The 20,795-nt window shown below is 46.8% G+C and overlaps 1 protein-coding gene across 9 annotated transcripts in view; it reads right to left on the bottom strand.

The window, feature by feature from the left end:
• The window catches only part of ST3GAL3 (ST3 beta-galactoside alpha-2,3-sialyltransferase 3), a 199,563-nt gene that overhangs the window by 6,067 nt on the left and 172,701 nt on the right, over positions 1–20,795 (bottom strand). For 7 of the 9 annotated variants that reach the window (XM_030495509.1, XM_030495512.1, XM_030495514.1 and 4 more), the window contains one exon: positions 11,914–12,060. The exons of the other annotated variants lie outside the window; for them this stretch is intronic. In XM_030495509.1, coding sequence (XP_030351369.1) covers positions 11,914–12,060 — 147 coding nt within the window. The remainder of the gene's footprint in view (positions 1–11,913; positions 12,061–20,795) is intronic. 9 annotated transcript variants of the gene reach the window in all.

The following is a 20,795-nucleotide window of genomic DNA, read 5'->3' as shown; positions in this document are numbered from 1 at the left end:
CTGCTGGCACAGAGGCCACGCTGGGAACACCAGGAATCAATGCATTCACTCGCATCTGGCCGGGCTTGTTGTTCAAAGCTTATCTGGAGCACCAGGGAGCCTGATGTGCCTGATACATCATAGCACAATCTGATTCATCCTTCATGTCTTTCAGCCTCATCAAACAGTATGAGAAGCCAACTGGTTTCACCCAGGACAACCTGCTTGTGTCCCTTGGTACAGACGGTAATTGGGGAAGCAGCCACTTCTAGGCAAACTCAGACTACGTAAAACATCACCTCAGGCCACATGCAAGTGCCTTATCTGATGGCAAGAGGAAATCTGCTTTGTGAAAGGTACAAGTGGAACGGGAATTTATGTACAGGAGGTGGATAATAAAACTTTGGGTGATACAATTGCAGTCTCTCACATGACAGCTAGATCTGGCTCCAGCACTGACTGCAAGGCTGCTGGCAAGACCTATAAACCTCTGTCTGTTCAGCATCCAGGCTGCTCTATACCTTGGGCACTGCCACAAACTCCTCTTTCTAAGCAGAAAGCCACATATAAGGAAATTCAGCCTCCCACTTGATCCATGGATCTTAGTGGTGTCCGCAGCAGTACTCTCAAATGTTTTGTGGTTGAATGTAAGACCACAGAGGAAGAGGATTCCTCAGTGAGGATGGGCTTTTGTTCCTCCCAAAGAGCACTAGCAGGGCTCTTGATACAGTACTGCTCCCCCCACGCCTGACAGCACTGTGGGCAGGAGGGATGAGGCATGTCTTCAACACCAGCTCTGGTTACTGATTACAGGAGAGGGACTCACCCCACTGACAGAGCTAATCAGGTAAAGGAAGCTGCATTCCAGCACCAGCAGCGGCAGTGAGGAGAAGAGCCAGAGCAGATTTCTCAAAGCTGCTGGAGAGAGGCAGGCACATCACTCCCATTGCCCAGGCAGGCGAAAAGCAACTCTAAACCCAGGAGGTTTGAGGTGTATGCACCCTAAATATCACCCAGGGTAGCAGAGCCTGCGTAGCACACACTGCCAACAGGGCCCAACAGGCAGAAGGGCTCAGTGAGGTGGGTGCAGGGTTTATGAAAAGCCAGGCCTTGGCAGGCTCAGGTTTGCTTTGGGGCCAGGACCACATCATGGCTGTTGTAAGGGGAAGTTCTCTTCTGCCACCCTCACTGGGTAAGCTGAGGCGCCCTGTGTAACTAAGCTTGCAGGCAAGTTGTTCTGGAAATCTTTCAGCTGATGCAGTGCCCTGAGCTGCAGCAGGATGATAAGAAAGAGGCAATGCTCTGGTGACCCACGTCCCCATGGACAGGGCTCTGCTGTCAGAGTGTTCATTTTGACATTTTAAGCAGAGGATTATGAGCAGGATCCATGCCTGGAGAGTGATTACATGAAGTGGCTGCAATGCTAGTGGTTTATTCCTGCCTCTATTGCAAAGAAGCCTTTTCCTGCCCTCAAATGCTGGATGTGCTTTGGCTGTGCTGGCAAGATACTCACTGCCCCTTCTGACTGCTTTGACCCTCTTTTCCCATGCACACCAAGTTGTTACTGCCTCATTGCCTACTCCTGTAAGAAGGATTGTTCATGTTTACAAACCTTCTGCCCCAAATCCTGAAGTTACACCTCAGCATCACAGGCTGAAAGCTCCAGCTCTTGTGAATCTGCACCTCCAGACAGCGATGGAGCAGCGATGGGTGGCACCCGGTGCCACCTCCACCTTCTCATCCCGCTGCGCCGCTCGCATCGAGCTTCCACTTGTGCAAACAAATGGGCTGCTTGTTTGAGCCCACAGCCAGAGTAATGAACTTGTGGGAGTTCCCACAGGAACGCTCCAGGAAGCTCCAGAGCCCTTCTTATTCTTTGGGGATCAGGCTGGGATTTCCTTTGCTTTGGGTCTCCCTCTGAGTAGCGGGTGTTTACTCTTTTCAGCAGTGAGAGGAGCAGCAGGAGGAGAGCTGCTCTGCAAGCACATGCACTGTTATGGCTGTCCATCCCAGAGAGGTGGCAGTGAGTCTGATCATTTGGTCACAGTTGTTAGATCAAAATTTATCATCAGTTAAAGCCACTTTTCAGGGTTATGCAAATGCAGCAGCCCCAAACCACCTGGTCCTTTTTTCTTGATGAGTCCATGAGGAAGCACAAAACACCCTCTGTCCCTTCAAGAGAAGCCAAGTAGAATATTTTAAGGCTAAGAAAATGTTTCAGAGACCAACCCAGGAGGAAGGTAGCTCCCCATCTGCAACTAATTACAACCAGGGAATGCCTCAGCTTCAGAGCACATTAGTCTTATCAAGTATATTGCAATAACTTAAAATACAGGAAGATTAAATCAGAGCGAGTCAATGAGGAATGCATTCAAAAAAAGCAGCAAGTTGTAAAGTGGGAGGTTTCTCAGTTCCATTACACCCTCCGTATTTCTGCAAGTCATGAGCATTTCTCCCCAAAACCTGCACAGAAACTGCAGCAGCAGCAAGAAGTGCTACTTCACTGGTGTAAGTTTCCAGTCTCCACCAGTGCTAATTTATCTCTGACTTTAACTCTCACTCCCTTGTCTCTAGAGCTGCTTATTCTTCACAGTTCTGCCTTGACCATGTCCTTGCTCTGGTCCTGGCACGGTGACCACATACACTAGGTGCTTCATGGCCACCTCTGAGCCCCAGTTTCATCTCCCTGTGCACGTTCCCTTGTTCAGGACCTGATGCCTGCTCCTCTCTCAGTCCATCTGCTGGGGCATGGCAGCATCCTGCAGACTGCCCTGTCCCACTGCACCCCCTAGGAAACCATACATACTGAAACAAAAGGAAGGGCTGTGCACCCTCATCTTTTCGTGTCCAAGAGATTTACTCACAGCTCCATTATGCCCACTTATTCTTACACCAACTTGAAATTTTAAACAGCTTTTAGCGTGTGCTTATTCTTAATACATACAGAGAGAGCAACTGTATCTCTTCTCAGTCTTCATTTTATCAAACTGAACAAGCCATGTCTTCTGCCTTCTACCAAAACAGGCTGTTCATTTCCCCCATGAAAACTGGGAAATTTCGCAGAAGTGTAGTAGCTCCCTCTATTCCTATTTACGCCAAGTTTACTTTTCGTGAACCAGAAAAAGAAGGTCACCATCGCCTCATGCAGAACCAATTCTCTCCCTCTCTCTCTCCAAGAAATCCCTTCTTCTTGTCTTTCCAGAGACATATTTGCCTTTTTTTTCATAGTAACAGCCTGTCATCCTGAATTATCCTGTGATTTATTTGTACCTATCCAAGCACTTTCCTCCTCTGCCATTGCCAAAGAATGCTACCCCGGCTTAGAATCAAAATATCTGGTACTGCATCAAACAGCATGACCTTCCATTCATACTCTTAGGTTTCATGCCACCCAGTTTACTCCTGTTCTCAAGGTGCTCACAGTGTTCCTGGATGGTATTTTGATCCTCCCTTGTATTGACCACACCTGGTTTTGTCTCATCACAAATTCCCCTTGCACACCATTGCCTTCTGTGCCAAAAATCATTAAAGCAAACACTAAACATGACCTCCTGTGGGGGAACTCCCAGCCATCTATTCAGTGCTGCTCTTTGTGTTCTCCTTTAGAGAGCCTGTTCACATACAGGTGTTGCACCAAACCATAGCTTCTGAAGCACAACTAATTATATCTCACATGGCACAGTATCGCACACTTAACTGAACTTCAGGCAGACTGGCCTACTACACTTCCTCTATCCCCAGAATGATTTTTTTTTTCATCAAATAAAGATATTAAATTAGTTTTTATAACCGGCTTTTGGTAAATCCGTGTTGTGTTTGCTTTCAGGATTTAATTATTCTTTCATTTAAACTCTGCTCTGAAGTTCTGAATAGTACCTCTAGGGTCAGATGAAGTGGGCTGAATTTGACAGGATTATTTTCCTTGCCTCACTCCCCTTCCCCCCCCCCCCCAAAAAAAAAGGAAAGAAAAAAGAGGTATTATGTCCACTACAATCTAATCCTGTGGAACCACATGTAACCTGATACATTTATTGAGGACCTTTTCCTCTGGTCTTGCAGCTTAATTGGCTCAAGAGCGCAGTGGTTGGAACAGAGATCTCTCGGGCTCTCACACCCAGTGCATTAGCTTCAACGGCTTTTGCCTTTCACTGCTGACCCAGTCATTTTCTGTTTCTATGTGAACTTCCCACCATAAGCCATCCTTTCCCTGATGTTCATCATATCACCCTTATGGAGGTAATATATCAATTCATGTGATTCCCACTTTGGCTCTTTAATCGCTATGCCTTCTGCTTCCTTCACCTCCCTGGATGCCAAGCCCTGGTAATTCTTTCCTTGTTTCCGTATTATTTGTTTGGCAGTGGGACTGTCCAGTGTTTGTTTATTTTCTTTTGCAAGATCTATTTCAACTTGACTTTTCATAGAATGGTTTGGTTTGGAAAAGACCTTATGATCATCTAGTTCCATCCCCCCCCGCCATGGGCAGGGACACCTCGCACTAGACCATGCCACCCAAGGCCCTGTCCAACCTGGCCTTGAACACTGCCAGGGATGGAGCATTTACCACTTCTCTGGGCAACCCATTTCAGTGCCTCACCACCCTCACTGTAAAGAACTTCTTCCTTATATCTAACCTGAACTTCCCCTGTTTAAGTTTGAACCCATTATCCCTTGTCCCATCACTACAGCCCCTGATGAAGAGTCCCTCTCCAGCATCCTCGTAGGCCCCCTTCAGATACTGGAAGGCTGCTCTGAGGTCTCCATGCAGCTTCTCTTCTCCAGGCTGAACAGCCCCAACTTTCTCAGCCTGTCTTCATACGGAAGGCGCTCGAGCTGCCTTATCATTCCCACTTTTTGTCCTCCCACTCTTGTTTGGCCTCCCACCATTTTTCAGCCCCTAATTTCTTCTTGGACTTTTGCCAGTTTTCACTTTATCTCTGTCCTTTCCAACCATCAGGGTGAAGTCTCCTAATTCTCTCCCCCACTCCCATGTTAACTTCTAACACCACTCTGAAGCAGTTATTTATGACGTTGTGTCTACAGCCTTTTTCTGCAGTTTCCCCCTTGCTGCAAACACAAATTGCAGATAATTTTTGCACTTTTCACAAAAAAGATTTCAAATCTACAATGAGTCCATGAGCTCTTCAATGCATCTGCTTTTGGTAGTCCACTCTCCCAAGCTAGATCTAAAGTCAGAGAGATCAATCAGAGTTTAAACACACATCTCAGTTCCACTCAGTTCAGCAGTTTCAGCACTGCTGAGTGCCACCCTGCAGCCTAGATGCAGTTCCACTTATCAATCTCCCTCCCTTCAGAGGCAATATCAGAGTTATAACATCCCTTCTCTTGCCCTCCCATTTAATTTAACCATGAAGCCACTTGATCAAAGGCTACTTCCTAAAATGTCCCTCTGCAAGGTCTTCGTGCCTGCTAAAAACAGCTCTGAAAGGCCATCACCTCTTTTTGTGCCCTCATGGTTGGTGAGAAGAGCTACTGCATCTGGGAATACCCAGGCTCTCCTCTTGACAATAACATTGGCTCCTACTGTACATCTGTGATAGTGCAATTTCTGGTGGTACCTACCACCCCTACAGAGGCGTGTGCTCAATGCTGGGGTCAGCAGCTGGGCTCTAGCACACCCCTGTAGATCTTTTACTGTCTTTTCCTACAGAGATCTTGTCCGAACCCTAATTCTGGTTTTGTCCATCCTTCAGCCTTACCTTCCTTGCTGTTATTAGTGCATAGGGATACTCCACAACTGTTACCGTACTTCTGTCCTACTGAACAAGGCAATACCTGTGCTCCGGTCATGACTGCTATTCCATCAATCTTTCCCCGATTTCTATTACATAGAAACACAGTCCTTACTGCACAGGAACAGCATGTGAGGCCTTCGTTCAGCCAAAACGCTGTCAAACAGGTGGCTTTTAAACAAAGACAAAAATGTATAAACCTCATCAGTCATCACCGCCGGCTCCAAGAAAAAGCACTGCCCTTTCAGAGGTCCCCCTGCCCCAGCCCCTAACCTCCCCCTCCAAAGCTGACCTCCATTTCAGTCTGCACCATTCCTTGTACTCCAATCGCAATTCATCAGCCAGGCTCGAATAGCTGTGTTTTCAGTCTATAAATCACCAGGCTAGACATCTGCCTGGCTTTCAAAGGAGTTTTGTTCTTCTTGTTGGCTACCGCAAACTTTAAGGTACTTGGAGGCCTGAAGCAGCCCAACCACCCCCTCCCAAGCAACTTGTGTTGATTTAAAATGCAAAGGACGGCTTCACAGAGAGAGCCTAGATGATGATAAAGCACTATTGTTTGTGCCTTTATGGGCCGAGACTCCAAACTTGATGTTTGTGGATTATTCTGAGAGGTAGCTGCTGGCGGGGAGAGACAGAGACAAAGCTGTGTGCCACTGTGTGCTGCAGGCCACCTCCCCTGGCCCTTGTGACAGCCCTTACACAGGCTGAATGAGAAGTGTTACAAGATGGTGTCCTCCAGCATCCCACAAAGACCTGCTGGGGAAGTGAAGCCAATGATCAGAAAGAAGCCATCAAAGGCAGTCGCGCCACCTCCCCCTCGGGTCAGGCAGCAAGGCACTGAAGTGCGGGGCACAGCTGTATCAAAGGAGCTGACACCTCCAACAGCATCGGCACTGGCGCTTGATCTGCTTCTACAGTGAAAAGGAGACCAGTCAGCAGCTCCACCACGCGACATGAATGCCGCAGATGGGCCCTGGATGGATAAGAGTGGCTTTTAACCACGCATTCCCTGTTATTACCAACCGCAAGTGCGTGCGGCAGTCTGCAGCCAGCTGCTGAGAAGACAGCTCAGGGGTTCCCTATGTGGTGTCCGAGGTGACTCCTTGCTCCCAATCTTGCTCTGGCAAAAAATGACCAGGGGACTGAAGCTCACCTCCATATCACGAGGCCAGGGCAGAGCACGTGGAGGAGGGATGCTGAGAGCCGGTCTGGTGTTTCATTCCCATGATTTAACACAGCCTCCTGCTCTCTCAGTTTCATCAACTCCTTATAGATGTGCTTTTACTACTCTAAACAGTCACTTTTCCATCCTGAAATAATTTCTGCCTGAAACACCACCCTGTGTTGACATTATCAGTGAAGGTTTATTGTAATCCTTATAGGCAGGTTCATGCATTTTTTTTTTTAATCTGGAAAAGCCTTCACTCTGTTTTAAAATTACTCTTATTCCTCACCTCCATTTCCACGTTTCCTTTGCTATGTTCCCAGTGGATCTGACACTTCTAGATTAATAGAAGACAGTGACCTGTAATAAACCTATACTTTTATGGAGTGCTTGGGCAGGAAGCATTACAGGACCCTCGCAAGAAATAAAAATACAGTAAACTATATCAAAATTCAGCTTCAATGGACTCATTGCCACGAAAACAGAAACAAGTGAGCAGACACCTTGGCAAGGACTCAGTCATTTTCTGTACAGCATTCATGCAAGCAGCCAAGGGTCAAAAGCTGTTGCAAAGTTATTTGGAATGGGGAAAATAGTAATCGAAGGGAGATGACACGCTTGACATTCTGCGTTCTGAAAAATCACCTGTGAGAGTGTACACAACAGCACTGGGTCTGTTGGGCAGCGGTCTCCAGTAACAGACCAGAGCACAGCAAGCTGTCTTCACACCACCCAGAAAACCTCTGCTGAAGTGCAGGTCAGGGACTCTGCACGCCTGGCCATGATGGGGACAAGATGAGAGATGAGGGAAGAAGGTGCTGGGCAGTGGAGCTGGGATCCAGGGGCGGTTCTGCTCTGCAAGCATTCTTCTTCCAGCTCACAACCTGAAGCTGAAAGAACCACACCAGTGTGCTTCCAGCTCTCCAGAGCATACTTAGGAACAAAAAAGGGTCTTCTCCACCAGGTCTGCTTGGACGTACCCTGGCTGGAGTACACCAATATACCCAGGACAGGGGGTAAAGAAGCCATCCAGGACTAAACTGGAGAAACTTACTCTCATGAGCATTTGCAAGCACAGAACAATCCATAGGAGATTTGCAGCCATATCACTGACCAGAGTCCAAAGACCATGTATTTCCCCTTGACTGGTAACACTGATGAAGCTCCAGAGCATCTGCCTCTTGCAGAGCCTTTATCTCTGCCCACCCCTTGGGAGTTGGAAATGCTGGAAGAGGCAGTGGAGGCATCTGCCCTTCTGCGGTAGCAATAGCAACACAATCTTGGACCTTGAGGGCTTTTAGCCCTGAGGGGAAAGCAAAGACTAAGCAAAACTATACACTGGGCCTCCCTGTTTCTCCTCTTGGAAATTCAGTCCAAGTCCCACAGAGCAACAGGAAAAATCACATTCATTTCCACAGAGATTTTATCACCTCAGTCTTGGCATGGGAGAGGCATCTCCGCCCAGCTGTGAGCAAGCGAGCACATTTTGCTGGCTTTTTTTATGTAATCAGAACAAATTCTTCAGAGATGAGTCACAGGGTTTCAGGGGTGTCCAGAGAGATGTCAAACAGGACTCAAGTGTAAATCAGTGACACACCTTGCTGAGAGGATGCACGCTCACTAGCAGGCCTATTCCCACTGTGGACAACAGGCAAGGGAAGGGGCTCAATGCAATGTTCCCAGTGAGGCTTCCACAAGCCAGACACATGTGGCACCTCCAGACCCAGGACGCTGCTGGAGTTTACATTTCCTCCGTAAAGACAGAGGTGGTTTCAGGGTGGAGCTTCCCTGCAGCTGCTCTCCAGGCTTGAACACTGAAGATTATTGGTCCTTAAGGCTGGGAATAACCTGGCAGTCGGAAAAGAGCTGAACTTCAGAAACAGAGTTTCTGCCCCAAAACTGCCCCACCAAAGCCTGGTCAAACTGCGGGGGTTCCTGCGTGGGATGTTCATTATGGTGAACTGCTGCATCCCACGGCAGTTGTTTCAGTGCTGTGATGTTGCTATGTTAAGCAAACCTGTTCCACTCCCCTGCCCAGGAATGAGTACTTGAGCCTCTATTGAGTCTGCAGGCCAGACAGAGAATAAAGATGATACTCGCATAATTTCAAAGCATAGCCTGCTTTAGGAGCAACTTTAGAGGCTGAAATGTAGAGGACCAGGAAGGAGGACACAATCCCGGCGGTCCAAAGTAACACTGAGGAAAATGCTGTGGATGCTCTCAGGCCTTTGGGCATCAGAGCAGTTGGAACAAACAAAAACCTTGGTGGAACTTGGCTCTGGGTTAGTCGTCTTTCAGCAATGCCAAGGGCAAGGTTTGGCACAAGGTACCAATGCAGGCCAGCCTTCTAATTCGCAAACCACATGCAGGTCTCTCTTCAAGAAGGGTGTGCAAGATGCTTCCAGTCTAGAGTGGGGCAAATCTCCATTTGTGTGTTCTTTGCAGGCAACTGCCTAAGACACAACCCAACTATTATGCCGTTCACCTTTCAAATTCACCCTCAGGCGACTAACAATTATCAGCTATCATTAATATTAAATGGGAGAGAAAGAAATGCAATCCTCTCTCTGCTCTTCACATTCCACAACATCACAAACAATTTGTCATATTGGGAGGGGCAGAGGCAGGAGGAGCTTTAATTATTGATACGTGGGAACAGATGGCTTTTCTTGTACCACGACAGCGAAATGTAAGAGGAGCCTGTGGGTGAGGATGTGAGGATTAGATGGGCAGACACATATCAGATAACCAGCCTTCAAGTGGAAGAGGAACCTTCCTCCTAGAACCAGCTCTGCTGGCCTGCAGAGCTCTCATCAACAGCCCCGGCTGCAGAAACAGATCCACTGACATCTGAATTAGACAGGCTTCACCAGAACCTTTCAACACTCCCTCACCTTCGTACAGAACACCCTGGACATGATGACTGACAGCTTCCAGACAGCAGAGGCCTGACAAACCAGGCACCAACTGGTCTCTCTACTGGTTGCATTTCACATGTTCATCCTCATCTACTGCCCTGTGCCATGCAAGGTTTATTCCTGAAACCACATACGGTGTCCAAGAGTGACTCCCTCCTTTATTCTGCTGTTTTGTGCATCCCACTCAAGGTGCTGGCCTCCAGAACCAAAGATCTAAGTGATGTGAACTGGTGACTTCAATCAGAGACTCTGTCATCCAACTCTTTTTGCCAACTTTTCCCACTGATTCATGTAAGGATCAAGAGCAATAAGACTTCATTCTTGTCAGCTGCTGCTTAGGTGTCCTTGAGTTCAGAGACACCTACCAGGTTGCAAAACAGGCTTGGCACAGGACACCTGCTGAGGAACAACTGGGCAAGAGTGATTCTCCACCAAAGGCAGCTGCTTCACCAGAAGTAGATACTGTGGTTTCCACACAGACAAAAGCTTTTCCTGAAACTTTCATTAACAGTCTCTGTACCCGCTGCTGGAGCCAGGCATCTGCACTCATTTTCACTCTGGTGTAGTGGTGTCTTTGCTGGAACCAGCTCTACTGACTCAGACCTGGGCCTGGGTAGCCCAGGGTTCTGTCTGAGACAGTGGTTATAAGCAGACACCCAGGGAAGAGTCAGAGCTGGGCAAACAAACGGTGATACCTCCTCCGCTACTGCAAGAATGATATTCCTCAGCTATTTTCCATTCAGGGATTTCACAAGCCAGACACCACCTCTGTACGTAGTGTCTCAATTCACTTTTCCTCTCTGGACATACCTCTTAAATCCTGTAAATGGGCACTCACTTTCCCAGCCTGGACTAATTAAATCCATGGTTATTCCCATTGAGCAAGGCACACTTACTGGCTACCTCCATAGACCCAGAAGGTACCTCAGAACCACAGTGTCTGGTGCCTTGATATATTTGGGACCTCCTCACAGTCTTTTCCCAAATTCAGTTTGTTCTCTTGGCCTCTGCTGAGAGGTTGTTCCAAAGCCTCATTACTCTGATCATTAGACACGCTCTTCTTATTTCTCAAGGTGACTAATCACTGCTTTCTAATTCCTCTCAGTCTGCCTAGGGTCATGCAGCCTACAGCCTGTGAGAGTCCTAAGACACGTACAATCTTGTGATTTGGAAAAACACAACTTCCCAGCTTCCCTCCTGGCTTGGATCAATGGCAAAGAGCTTGAGGTGAACAAATGCCAACTGCAAGGAGACAGCTCCTGACCATGAACAATACAACTTTTCACAACGTGGCGTAGGATGGAGAAAGTTTCCCTACTCAGGAGCCAGTGAAGAGGGAGAAGCAATCTTAGAAAGACCTGGGCAACATCTGTGCTGAGAAAGAATGAGCTCTATCAATAAAGCATCAAACTTTCCCACCATAGAAGCTTTGACCAGTGTCCAAGTTTGCTCTGGTTTGGTACAGGAAATGAACAGACCTGAAAGAGCATCTTTATATTGCTGCCTTATACCAATGTTCGTCTAAAAATGCTGTTCATCTTACTATGATAGTACCAGAAAATCTTTCTAATGTCGAGCTGGCATTAAAGAGCAGCCTCCTCAGAGCGGTGATGTGTTTACACTAGCTAAGTGCTGCTGAACAGTCAGCTGAGAGCTAACATGCACGGGCTAATCTCACCTCCTCCACATTTCACAGGGGCTAAGGGGATCATCTAGCGAAAGAAGCCTATGGATTAGGGAGCAATACAAAGGATCAAAAAGCAGGAGGAGGCCACATCCTTTCAACCCCAGAGCAGAAAAGTGCTCCCTTTCACCCTAACTCAAGTTAACATTTATGTGAAACTTTTCCCTGCTGCTCGAAGAAGGAATCACATTATATACACATTCCAGAAAACTTTTCCCAGCAGAAACAACCATTTTTAACACACACTGCGCTTGGGAGAATCTCTAGAATTTTACTGGCAAATGCATGGGTGGAGCTGTGTTTTGACCCATACAGGAAAGCTGTAAGCTGACATCACCATCCAAGTCAGGCTCTGGAGCTGGGGTGGCCGGAGGGCTTGGGAGGAAGATGTGCTCGGCGGGAGCTCCCTACCTCTTTGATGGCAGACATCTTGATGTTCTCATAGTAGTGCAGCGGTGCATTGGGTGAACTCATGTCATAGCCAAACCCAGCTACCGCCACCTCATCACAGTTGTGGAGCGCCATGGTTATTGCTACGCTTCCCAAGGTGGGGATGTTCTGAGAGGAGAGAAAGCAGGAATGGAAGTCATTAGCAGGTTGCCATTTCTAGAATTAAAGATTTCCTCTTATTGCCTCTGCTCACAGGGGCATTGCTGCTACGAAGCAGAAAATCAGGAACAGGGTATTTGGCTGTATCTGTGCATCGCCTGCCCAATGCCAGCTTGCGGGTCAATAGCCTCCCACAGTGTGTAAAGAAAATAATGCTAACCAGCTTATTGCAAAGCATCTAGTACAAAAGCAGCAGCTCTTGCTTGACCTGACTCTCCAGGGGAGTATTGCAGGGCAGAGGGATTAATGTAAATGGTCAGACTCGCCTTCCACAACTTTGCTATTCTGAGAATGGGGCAGCAGATGAGCTGGAGGACGAATCACAGTGGATACGTTAGTTTTCTGAAATCAAAACAGATGTAGATACTGGATTACAATCCTATGCACATCACTGGCTTCCAGCTAGGCCAGGGAGGAATACTTATCCCAAATGGACCACAACACAGGAGCAGAAGTGAGGAACAGTACAAAATCTCTATTTTACTGATAGCAAAAGCAGTTTAAGGAGGCCGTTAAACAGCCCTGGGAGATGGAGAGGAGTCAGCAGTGTGCACTGAGACCCCTTCCTTTGCTCAGGGGCACCCCACAGGCAAAGGGCACTCTGGCCTGTGCCATACCCTTCCCAGCCACAGCATATTGGGAAGATGAGGAGTAGTGTGAAACCAGTTGGAGATGGGTGTTAGCACACTAAGCAGGGACACCCCAAATGTCCTCCCTGTCTGCTAAGCTGCCATTTGCACCAAAATCCAGCCTCAGCCCTCCCCATTTCATCTGGCTTCTGCTGAGGCCCTGTAACAGTGGTGCTGTACGACTATAACTCCTTTTGTGCATTTGGATGAGTATGACCGCTGTGACAGACATGTGTTTCAGTGTAAAACCCCAGCTCACAGACTTTTCTAGCTCCCCTTTAGCCAGATGAATCCAGAGGTAGCTTTACCCCAGGGGCTAGGGAGAGGCTGAGAAATCCACCCACATATCTTATCTTCATTTGTAGAGCATCCAACTCTGGCTGTTATCAAAAGCATCACGAGTTCAGATGACATGCTCAGACAGTCACCAAGGGTGACAGTCTCTTAGCTGAGATGTAGAAACCAACTGCATGCTCACGTTTTGCATTTAAAATGGTTTACCCTAAACCGGTGAGCAATACTATTGCATTTCACCTTGTGTTCCCAGTCTGTTAGAACACCATGTTTTGAGTTTCTGCCTGTCATTCAAAGGAACCGGCTTTTGGCAGCACACTACCTTGCTCACTTCTCATTGCCTGACTATCCCAAGAGCAGCATTTTCCAAGCAAAGAATGCCACCCATACCCTAGCTGAGATGGGAGCACAACCCATGTGCTACGGAGAACTCCGTAACAGTGCACTGGGATCACACTAATCTGAAAACAAACGTGCAACAACTGCTTATGGCTAGATCAGTGAAACATAAAATTCAAACATTTCAACTGTAACAGTGCACATCTGAAATGAAAAGATTGTAACTACATCCTCCTGTGCCAGCTCTCGATGTTAAGAAAAACAGCAGATTCATTTTGTTCCTGCTGCTTAATTTCAATTGATATTCAACACAAACAATATTGGTTTTATTCTGGTCACTAGTTAAATGTTAGTTCACTGGTAGCCATAAAATATCGAGGGTTAAAAAAAAAAAAAAAAAAAGGAAAAAGTTTATTAGGCAAGGATAAGAAAATTTACCCAAATTTCAAAATATGCCATAACATCCTGTCTTCCAGGCATGGCAGTTCAAGTTCAGATATTCTCAGCTTTATGTTTTACATAGGAGATGACATTCACATGTTACTGGAATTGCATCAGCTGGTAAGGGGACACGCCACAAAACCCTTTCCCTCAGCTGAGCTGTAGTTACAGTGTCCAAAACATAGTGAGTAAACGGTTATGTCCTTGAGAATGTGTCGTGTTGTCGGTGGGAATACAATGGTGTTAACGCCACCCACACTTGCACTGGGCCCATTCCCACGGTACAGCTCAAGGGAGACACAGGGTCTTTGCCTGGAGGGAATTTCACCGGCCAAGCCAACATTTAAGAGCTGACTTTCTAATGTGAGTCTTACAAACCACAGAGAATTAATCACACCACCCAACCTTATGGGAGGACTGCCAAACCACCATAACTTTCTTTCAAGCGTATCCTTATTTCTGTTTGGAGAATAACAGATTACAGAAATCACAAGTGAACTTTCCTTTGGTCACCAAATATCTGCCTGAATTTATTCTAGGCATAATACCTCTGATGGCTTTAATGGAAAATTAGGAGACAACTTTCTTGCCTGCTTCTGTTTTTCAGTAGTTCCTGACAAGCCAGTATCTCAGTATTGCTTGCTCCTCTCTCAAAAATGATTAAAATACCAACCGCTACTAAAGACTTCCTAACCTTTTGGATTGTAGTAGATGTAGCAGCTCTGGCCCCTACAACTATCAGAAATTTGCATGATGTCCTTAGCAAAATAGTTTTGTGTTGTCCTAAAATTCAGAAACTCATGATCTGATGGCAGGTTTTAATTAAACTATGCTTTAGTTTAATTAAAATTGGTGATGTTGGCACCCTCCAATACTATGGTAGCTACAGCCTAGTGTGTGTGTCCCCCTTGAAGACAGAGATCTGCAGCCATTCACACCTTCACTGCTGAGATGCAGCCTCACATCCCACTGCTGCAGTCAGAACCCTGTGGGCTAGAGAGGACCACCTTGAAAATACTGTAAAAATTATTATCCCTGCTATTCATTGAGGGCAGGAACTGTTTAGGGCAGCTTGGGGCTGCTTGCAGAGCCCACCCTTAGTAAACGGTGTGGATAACAGCACCTGCTAAGAGAACGTGTACAAACTGTGTGTGCACCCACGCGCACCTGGATCAAATACACATAACTAGGTATTGGCTGCTGTTAAAGAAGCAGCAACCATCAGACAGATTAAACAGTAACTGAAGGGGAATCAGACAGACTTGAAAAAGGAAGGAGCCAACTTGAAAAAAGAGCCAGCTTGAAGAGAAGCATAAAAGAAACATGTCTGCTGGTTAATTAAATGTCATTACTGTAAGTCAATACAGTGCTTTGGTCCTGACTTGGTTTAAACTATAGAAACTGAGCCCTTTTCTCCTGTGACAGCCTGCTGAGCTTCTGCTACTCCTTCCCTCTGTTGAAAATGAAGGACCACCATTTACAGCTTGCAGCATGGGAAAGAAAAGATCCTGTAGGATCTACGGATGTGTCCCTGGTTGTGCTGCACAGCAGCCCACTCTGCAGCACTCTCCAGGTCCAGGGGAAAGGGCTCTGCTCTCCTCTAGGAAGTGGCAAATAAGAGGGGAGGTGCATCAGAGAGAGGAAACGGTTATAATTATTCTCGGGCTGCATCTACACAGCTTCCAAGCTCTTCTCATTTACACAGGCACATAAATTCATTTGCTGCTAAGCTCTAATTTGTACCTAATGAAGCATGTACAACCTTCAGGGCAAGGTGGGCAATAGGTCACTCCAAAAGAAGTTAGGCATCATGGACATGGCTGTGCCAAACCTGGCTTGCTATGCCCTGCACAATGCGTCAGTGCTATCTCACCACACACACCCTTGTGCCGTGCCCCAAAGACATACCAAAGCAACCACCACACCTCTTGCATTATGAAAATAAAACTCAAACAACTGAGCAGCCCTCTTGTTATTCTAGGCCTTTGAACCAAAATCCCAATGTCCTACCTCAGGAATCTGGGGTTGGACCAGCTCAAAGCCTGTCTTCCTGCTTATGGCTCTCTATGTGCTTGAGTATTCCTGTACCACCAAGAAATGCTGCTTTCAACCACATGGTTGAAGAATGGCAGCCCAGCAATGGCCAGTCAGGAGGCAGAAGCCTCCTGGGATGCCTCTCAGCCTCACGAACACTGGCCAGTGGAGGCCAGGCCACACAATGGGGCTTCCTGGAGTGGCCCAGCAGGAACACTGCTCCAGACGTGGCCATGATGAGTTTCTGACCTTAACTGGTGCCCACCAACCAGGGAGAGTTGGGAACGGCAAGACCCCAGAAAGCATTGGCAGTCCTCTTCCCCTGCCAGTCCCCTACCACAAGCCTTGAACTTGTCCTTGCAAGCTCTGTACCTCCTGCTGTGTCTCACAGGCTTCTGTCCCACCTAGGGGCCAGGTTCAGCATCCCCTCTCCAGCACTGATAAACACCTACAAGGGCAACATCCCTGGATGATGTGGCCTGAACTGACAGTCCACGTTTCCCAGCCTTGCCTGGCTTGTCTAGGACCAAACATCTGGAAAATGTAATATCTAATATAATGCTCTCCAGGGATCAGGCCTTTGGCTGGTCCCGTTTGAGAGAACACAGCAGACTGACAGATGGGCCAGAGATGACACCAAACGGCCATCTGACAAACAGAAGCAGTAAACACAGCAGTGGTGAGCAACACATCACTGCAGCAGTGCTGGGCAAAGGCTGCCTGTGCATCCGAAGCGTGGCTCCTTCCAGGGGCCTGCTGGCACACGTCCTCTATGGATGAGGTGAGCACATGTATGGTGGATCCTGGGTGAGAAAAGCATAAAGACAAGAGGGGCAAACATCTCTGGTCTTGAGCTGCAAGCTTTGCGTTGGCGCAAACACAGTCAGTCTGCACCATCAGGTCAGGGGACCAGAAATGCATTTAGCAGTACAGACAGACATGGGACAGGTTCTCTTAACTGCTCCTACACTGTTCTCTGCTGCAAGGGGAAAGATAAAAGGCATCCCCTCAAGCCATTGCTGTTTCATTTTCCATTGGTCTTCTTGAGGAGGCTTTAAAGACTGACTTCTATTCAGAGAAGAAAAGAAGCCAGTCAGCAGAAATGAACACCAGCCCTCCTCCGGACTTAATGGAAGCTGAGCATCACCTTGAAGGCTTGCACTAGAGATCCAGTGTTGGCAACTGAACCAAGGCACCATAACTGCTCTTTGCTTGGTGCATGTGAAAAGCTCTTGCTGCTTTTCATTCCATGCCCAGGTCATTCCTGTGTCACTGCCTGCTGGACTGGAAGGAAATGACTGCTGTAAATCTGTTTTTAGAAATATTTGACTCCCTTAATATGTTAAATGAATTCCAGTTATTTATGGGATTTTACTTAGCTCAGAGTGAGACATATTGGATTGTTAGACTATCCCAACTGTTACCTTTTCCAACAAAAGGGCATTGCTAAAGAATAAGCTCCCTACAAACAACAATGCACCTGGTTTGACTGCTATATTAACCTATTTGAGGGAAAACTGGAAAAAAATGCTTACCTGAGAAAAACTGCTGCTTTAGTTTTATCATTTACAGACCTGATTACCTAATGGCAATAAAGTTTTCAAAATAGAAGAAATACAGAACAAAACTATAATAGTCATCACATGGTATATACAACAGTCACTGTATTTTTTGTTCATTTATGTTTGCATACAAACAATCCAGGCCTACTCTTTGCTTCCTTTGGCTTTCAAGTTTGGAAATATGGCATAAAAAGCAATTTAGCATCACTTATTGTAGGGAGACAAATGCCTGGCATTCTGCAGAGTGGTCCCTGTCACAGGAGGTTACAACATGCCGTGCTGCTCCCACAGTTACCTCCATCCATGCACAGGATCAGCTGCAATACTGGACTTAAAAAGACGAAGCAGAGCACCTCCAACACTTTTCCTGCACCTCCCCTAGTTACTCCACATAAAATATCTTTGACCACATCTAACCTGATGCGCAAGCTCTGATTCACGGGTTGCTGTAGAGCAGATTCCTGTGCAATGCGGGGAGTATTTCTTAGGGACCTAACAACTTAATGAAGGGCAAGCAAGGGCATGACTTTACTACATGCTAGCTGCTCTGTGGTAACCACATATATGCTTCACCCCATGCTAAATGGGAGTTCATGGCCTACTCTTTCATCGGCGAGTAAACTCCATTCAGTTACTTTGCATCTATCACATGCAGAAGCATGTGGTTGGGCATTTACCAAGAAGCAGCTGGCGTACATTTAACTGCTACCCTATAATGGCTTGTCTGATTGTCCATTCCCCAGCAGCTCATGCACTGATCACAGCGCAGTGGTAAAGGATTGGATAATCCAGCCCATGAAGCAGATGTACTGTCTTGCAAACCCAAAGCTTAACAATGACACTAGTCTCTATATTTAACTGATTGCAGCTGCAGTGGCCCGTTACGTGTCCCTCTGCCTGCCTTAGAAGATGCTGTCAGAGTGCAAAAAAAAGAAGTATGCAGCTGGAAAGGATTGGGTGGCAGACTGCTCCATTCCTGCCATCCCGCACCTCTCTTCTGCTCCATAAAGACCCAACAGGTCCCAAGACATGGCTTTCACACAGTGACAGTCCAGCAGGAACAACCCAGGAGACAATGCTTGCTGACACCAGGGCGACCCAATACTAATGAGAGAAAGGGTCATTATGACCAGCCAGTGGAGCTGAAAAACTCCTTCAGGAGCAAAGGGTCACCAGTAGCATCTCCAGAAAGGCTGCCTGCCCACATGTAACAGCAAAGAGAAGGACATGCTAACACTCCAGCATCAGAGGTTAATCCCAGAGTGTATGAGGGCTGTCAGCGCTCTGCAGAGGTGCTAATCCATGGCCGGGTGCCTGATGCAGCCTGCTAACACCTCTTGCATATGGCTCCTCCTTCATCAAGTTGGTGCTGGGTGAGGTCCAGAAGAGGATGCTTTACCTCTTTCGTAAGAGGTCTGTAGATTCAGCCATTTCCAGCACACAAACAAATCAAAGGCTTGCAGTTTTGGGCAGCAGAGCTTCATCTCATAAGTTAAATCACAAGCAGTTCCATGGATGCACGGCAGAAAGACACAAACAAACATCACAGTCTGCACTGGAGTCCTCAGAGTGCTGATAATGTGTAACCTGAAATGTTCTCCTGGCCACTGCACACTATGCTCAGGGCTCCCAGAGAAGCCAGAAACACACTGCTCCAATGGCTCTGAGTGCTACCAAGTGGATAGAACTATTTGCTACACAGCAAAAAGCACCATGGCAATAACCACCCCTAGTGTTGTACATGCAACAGGCAATGATTCTCTGGAACTGATGTTCATGCTTGTCCCCCGTAAGCTGTCTGCAGGTAAGGTAGGTTATTGCATGCCTGAATTACAAGCTGCAATACCAGTGATACCAAAGCCCAAAAGACCCTTATAAAGAGAACTTCCACCGTAACATAAATCACACACTTACACCTTTGGCTAGTGACACAGCCAAGCCTTCACCCACACCTTAAGAGCATTCTTTAATCAAAGAGAGGATCTTTACTAGCTCGTTTTTTTCATGGTACACCATCTTCAGGCATTAACATTCAATTTTCCCCAGATGTTGCTACGATCCTAAACTAAAGTTTTAATCATCAGCTTATCCCAAGAAAAGAGAAGTCTATGTGTAGTAGGAAACAGCTCTCCCTTTTCTTAAGACTTCAGTAAACCAACTGAGGAAACCCTTGAAAACTTTACTGGTACCAGAGGGAAGTCACTGTTCATTGTGGGTGACCAGTTTTGCTCCTTGCTCAGACTTCCAGCTACTAATGCCATAAGTGCAATCAAAATGCAGATCTGAGTTGTACCCCCCCAGTATCCTCCAGAACCATCTGGCCCAAATTATACTATCAAAGCAAAGGATGTTACTACATTCACCCTTTATTGAATCCTGGGAAAAACGCTTTGAGATCAGCCTCAAACTATTTTACTAGCTCTCCTCAACCTTGCTGAAAATGCCCCCAAATTACAAAGTTAATTGGCAGCACATTGTTACCATATGTGGTGTGCAAGAGAAGCACTGAAGTTTATTTAGGCATCAGAACCAAAGACGAGTGGAATATTACTGCTCTTTATGAGGATTTCATGTTGGCCTTGATTACTAAGGCATCCCCAGCCTTGATCCTCCTGTGTGTAGCCTGCCCAACATACCACAGCACACTGCAGCACGGGGGCACCGATCTGCCCCATCCCAGTTCCCCAGGAGAAACTCAGGACACATACTGTTCGCTGTGCTTTTGCTTACTAGACTTCAGCATTTTCCTTTTTCCATGTTTATATGCTTCCTTCTTGAATGAAGTTTTCCAGGCTGTCTCGCATCTCTAAAGCATGACCTTGAACCCAACCAGCTATGCTCTCTAGCTGCTGGGTCACACTGTCTCTTGTGGAGCAATTCTCCTTGCTCTAACTGCCTCACTCATCTTGCTGGATCTCTCTCAAATCTTTAATGAGAGTTGGATTCTTGGTCTACAGGCTCTGATTTCCACTCTTCCCATTTAAACTCTCAGTGAAAAAAGGTCTGTAGCAAATTTGTATCACCAAGACGCTATTCAGACTCCAGTAAAACTTGTACCCACAACTTAGAAACATTCTGTCTGTTTTTAAACTGACAGAATCACTGTATTAGAGTGTCCTTGCACAGACAGCACAGGGTATACTAACATCCCAGCCCCACAGATGCACCTGCAGAGCTCCCGTTGCCCCATCTGAAGGAATGAACTACAATTTACACAATCTAGCAGGGGTCATGGGCAAAGATTGCTTGCCTTAAAGCTCCATAAACTGTTTCTAAATGCTCAAATGGACTTTCATGAAGTGAAACATCAGGTTTCAATTAAGATGCCTTCGTTTCCCAATCTGATGTGTGTTAAACAACCTATCAAAACCTCATAAACTTCAGT

The sequence above is a fragment of the Strigops habroptila genome, chromosome 8 (assembly GCF_004027225.2).
Source record: "Strigops habroptila isolate Jane chromosome 8, bStrHab1.2.pri, whole genome shotgun sequence".
Classification (NCBI taxonomy): domain Eukaryota; kingdom Metazoa; phylum Chordata; class Aves; order Psittaciformes; family Psittacidae; genus Strigops; species Strigops habroptila.
Note: the sequence above shows the minus strand (reverse complement) of the source record. Positions and strands in the feature narration are given on the sequence as shown.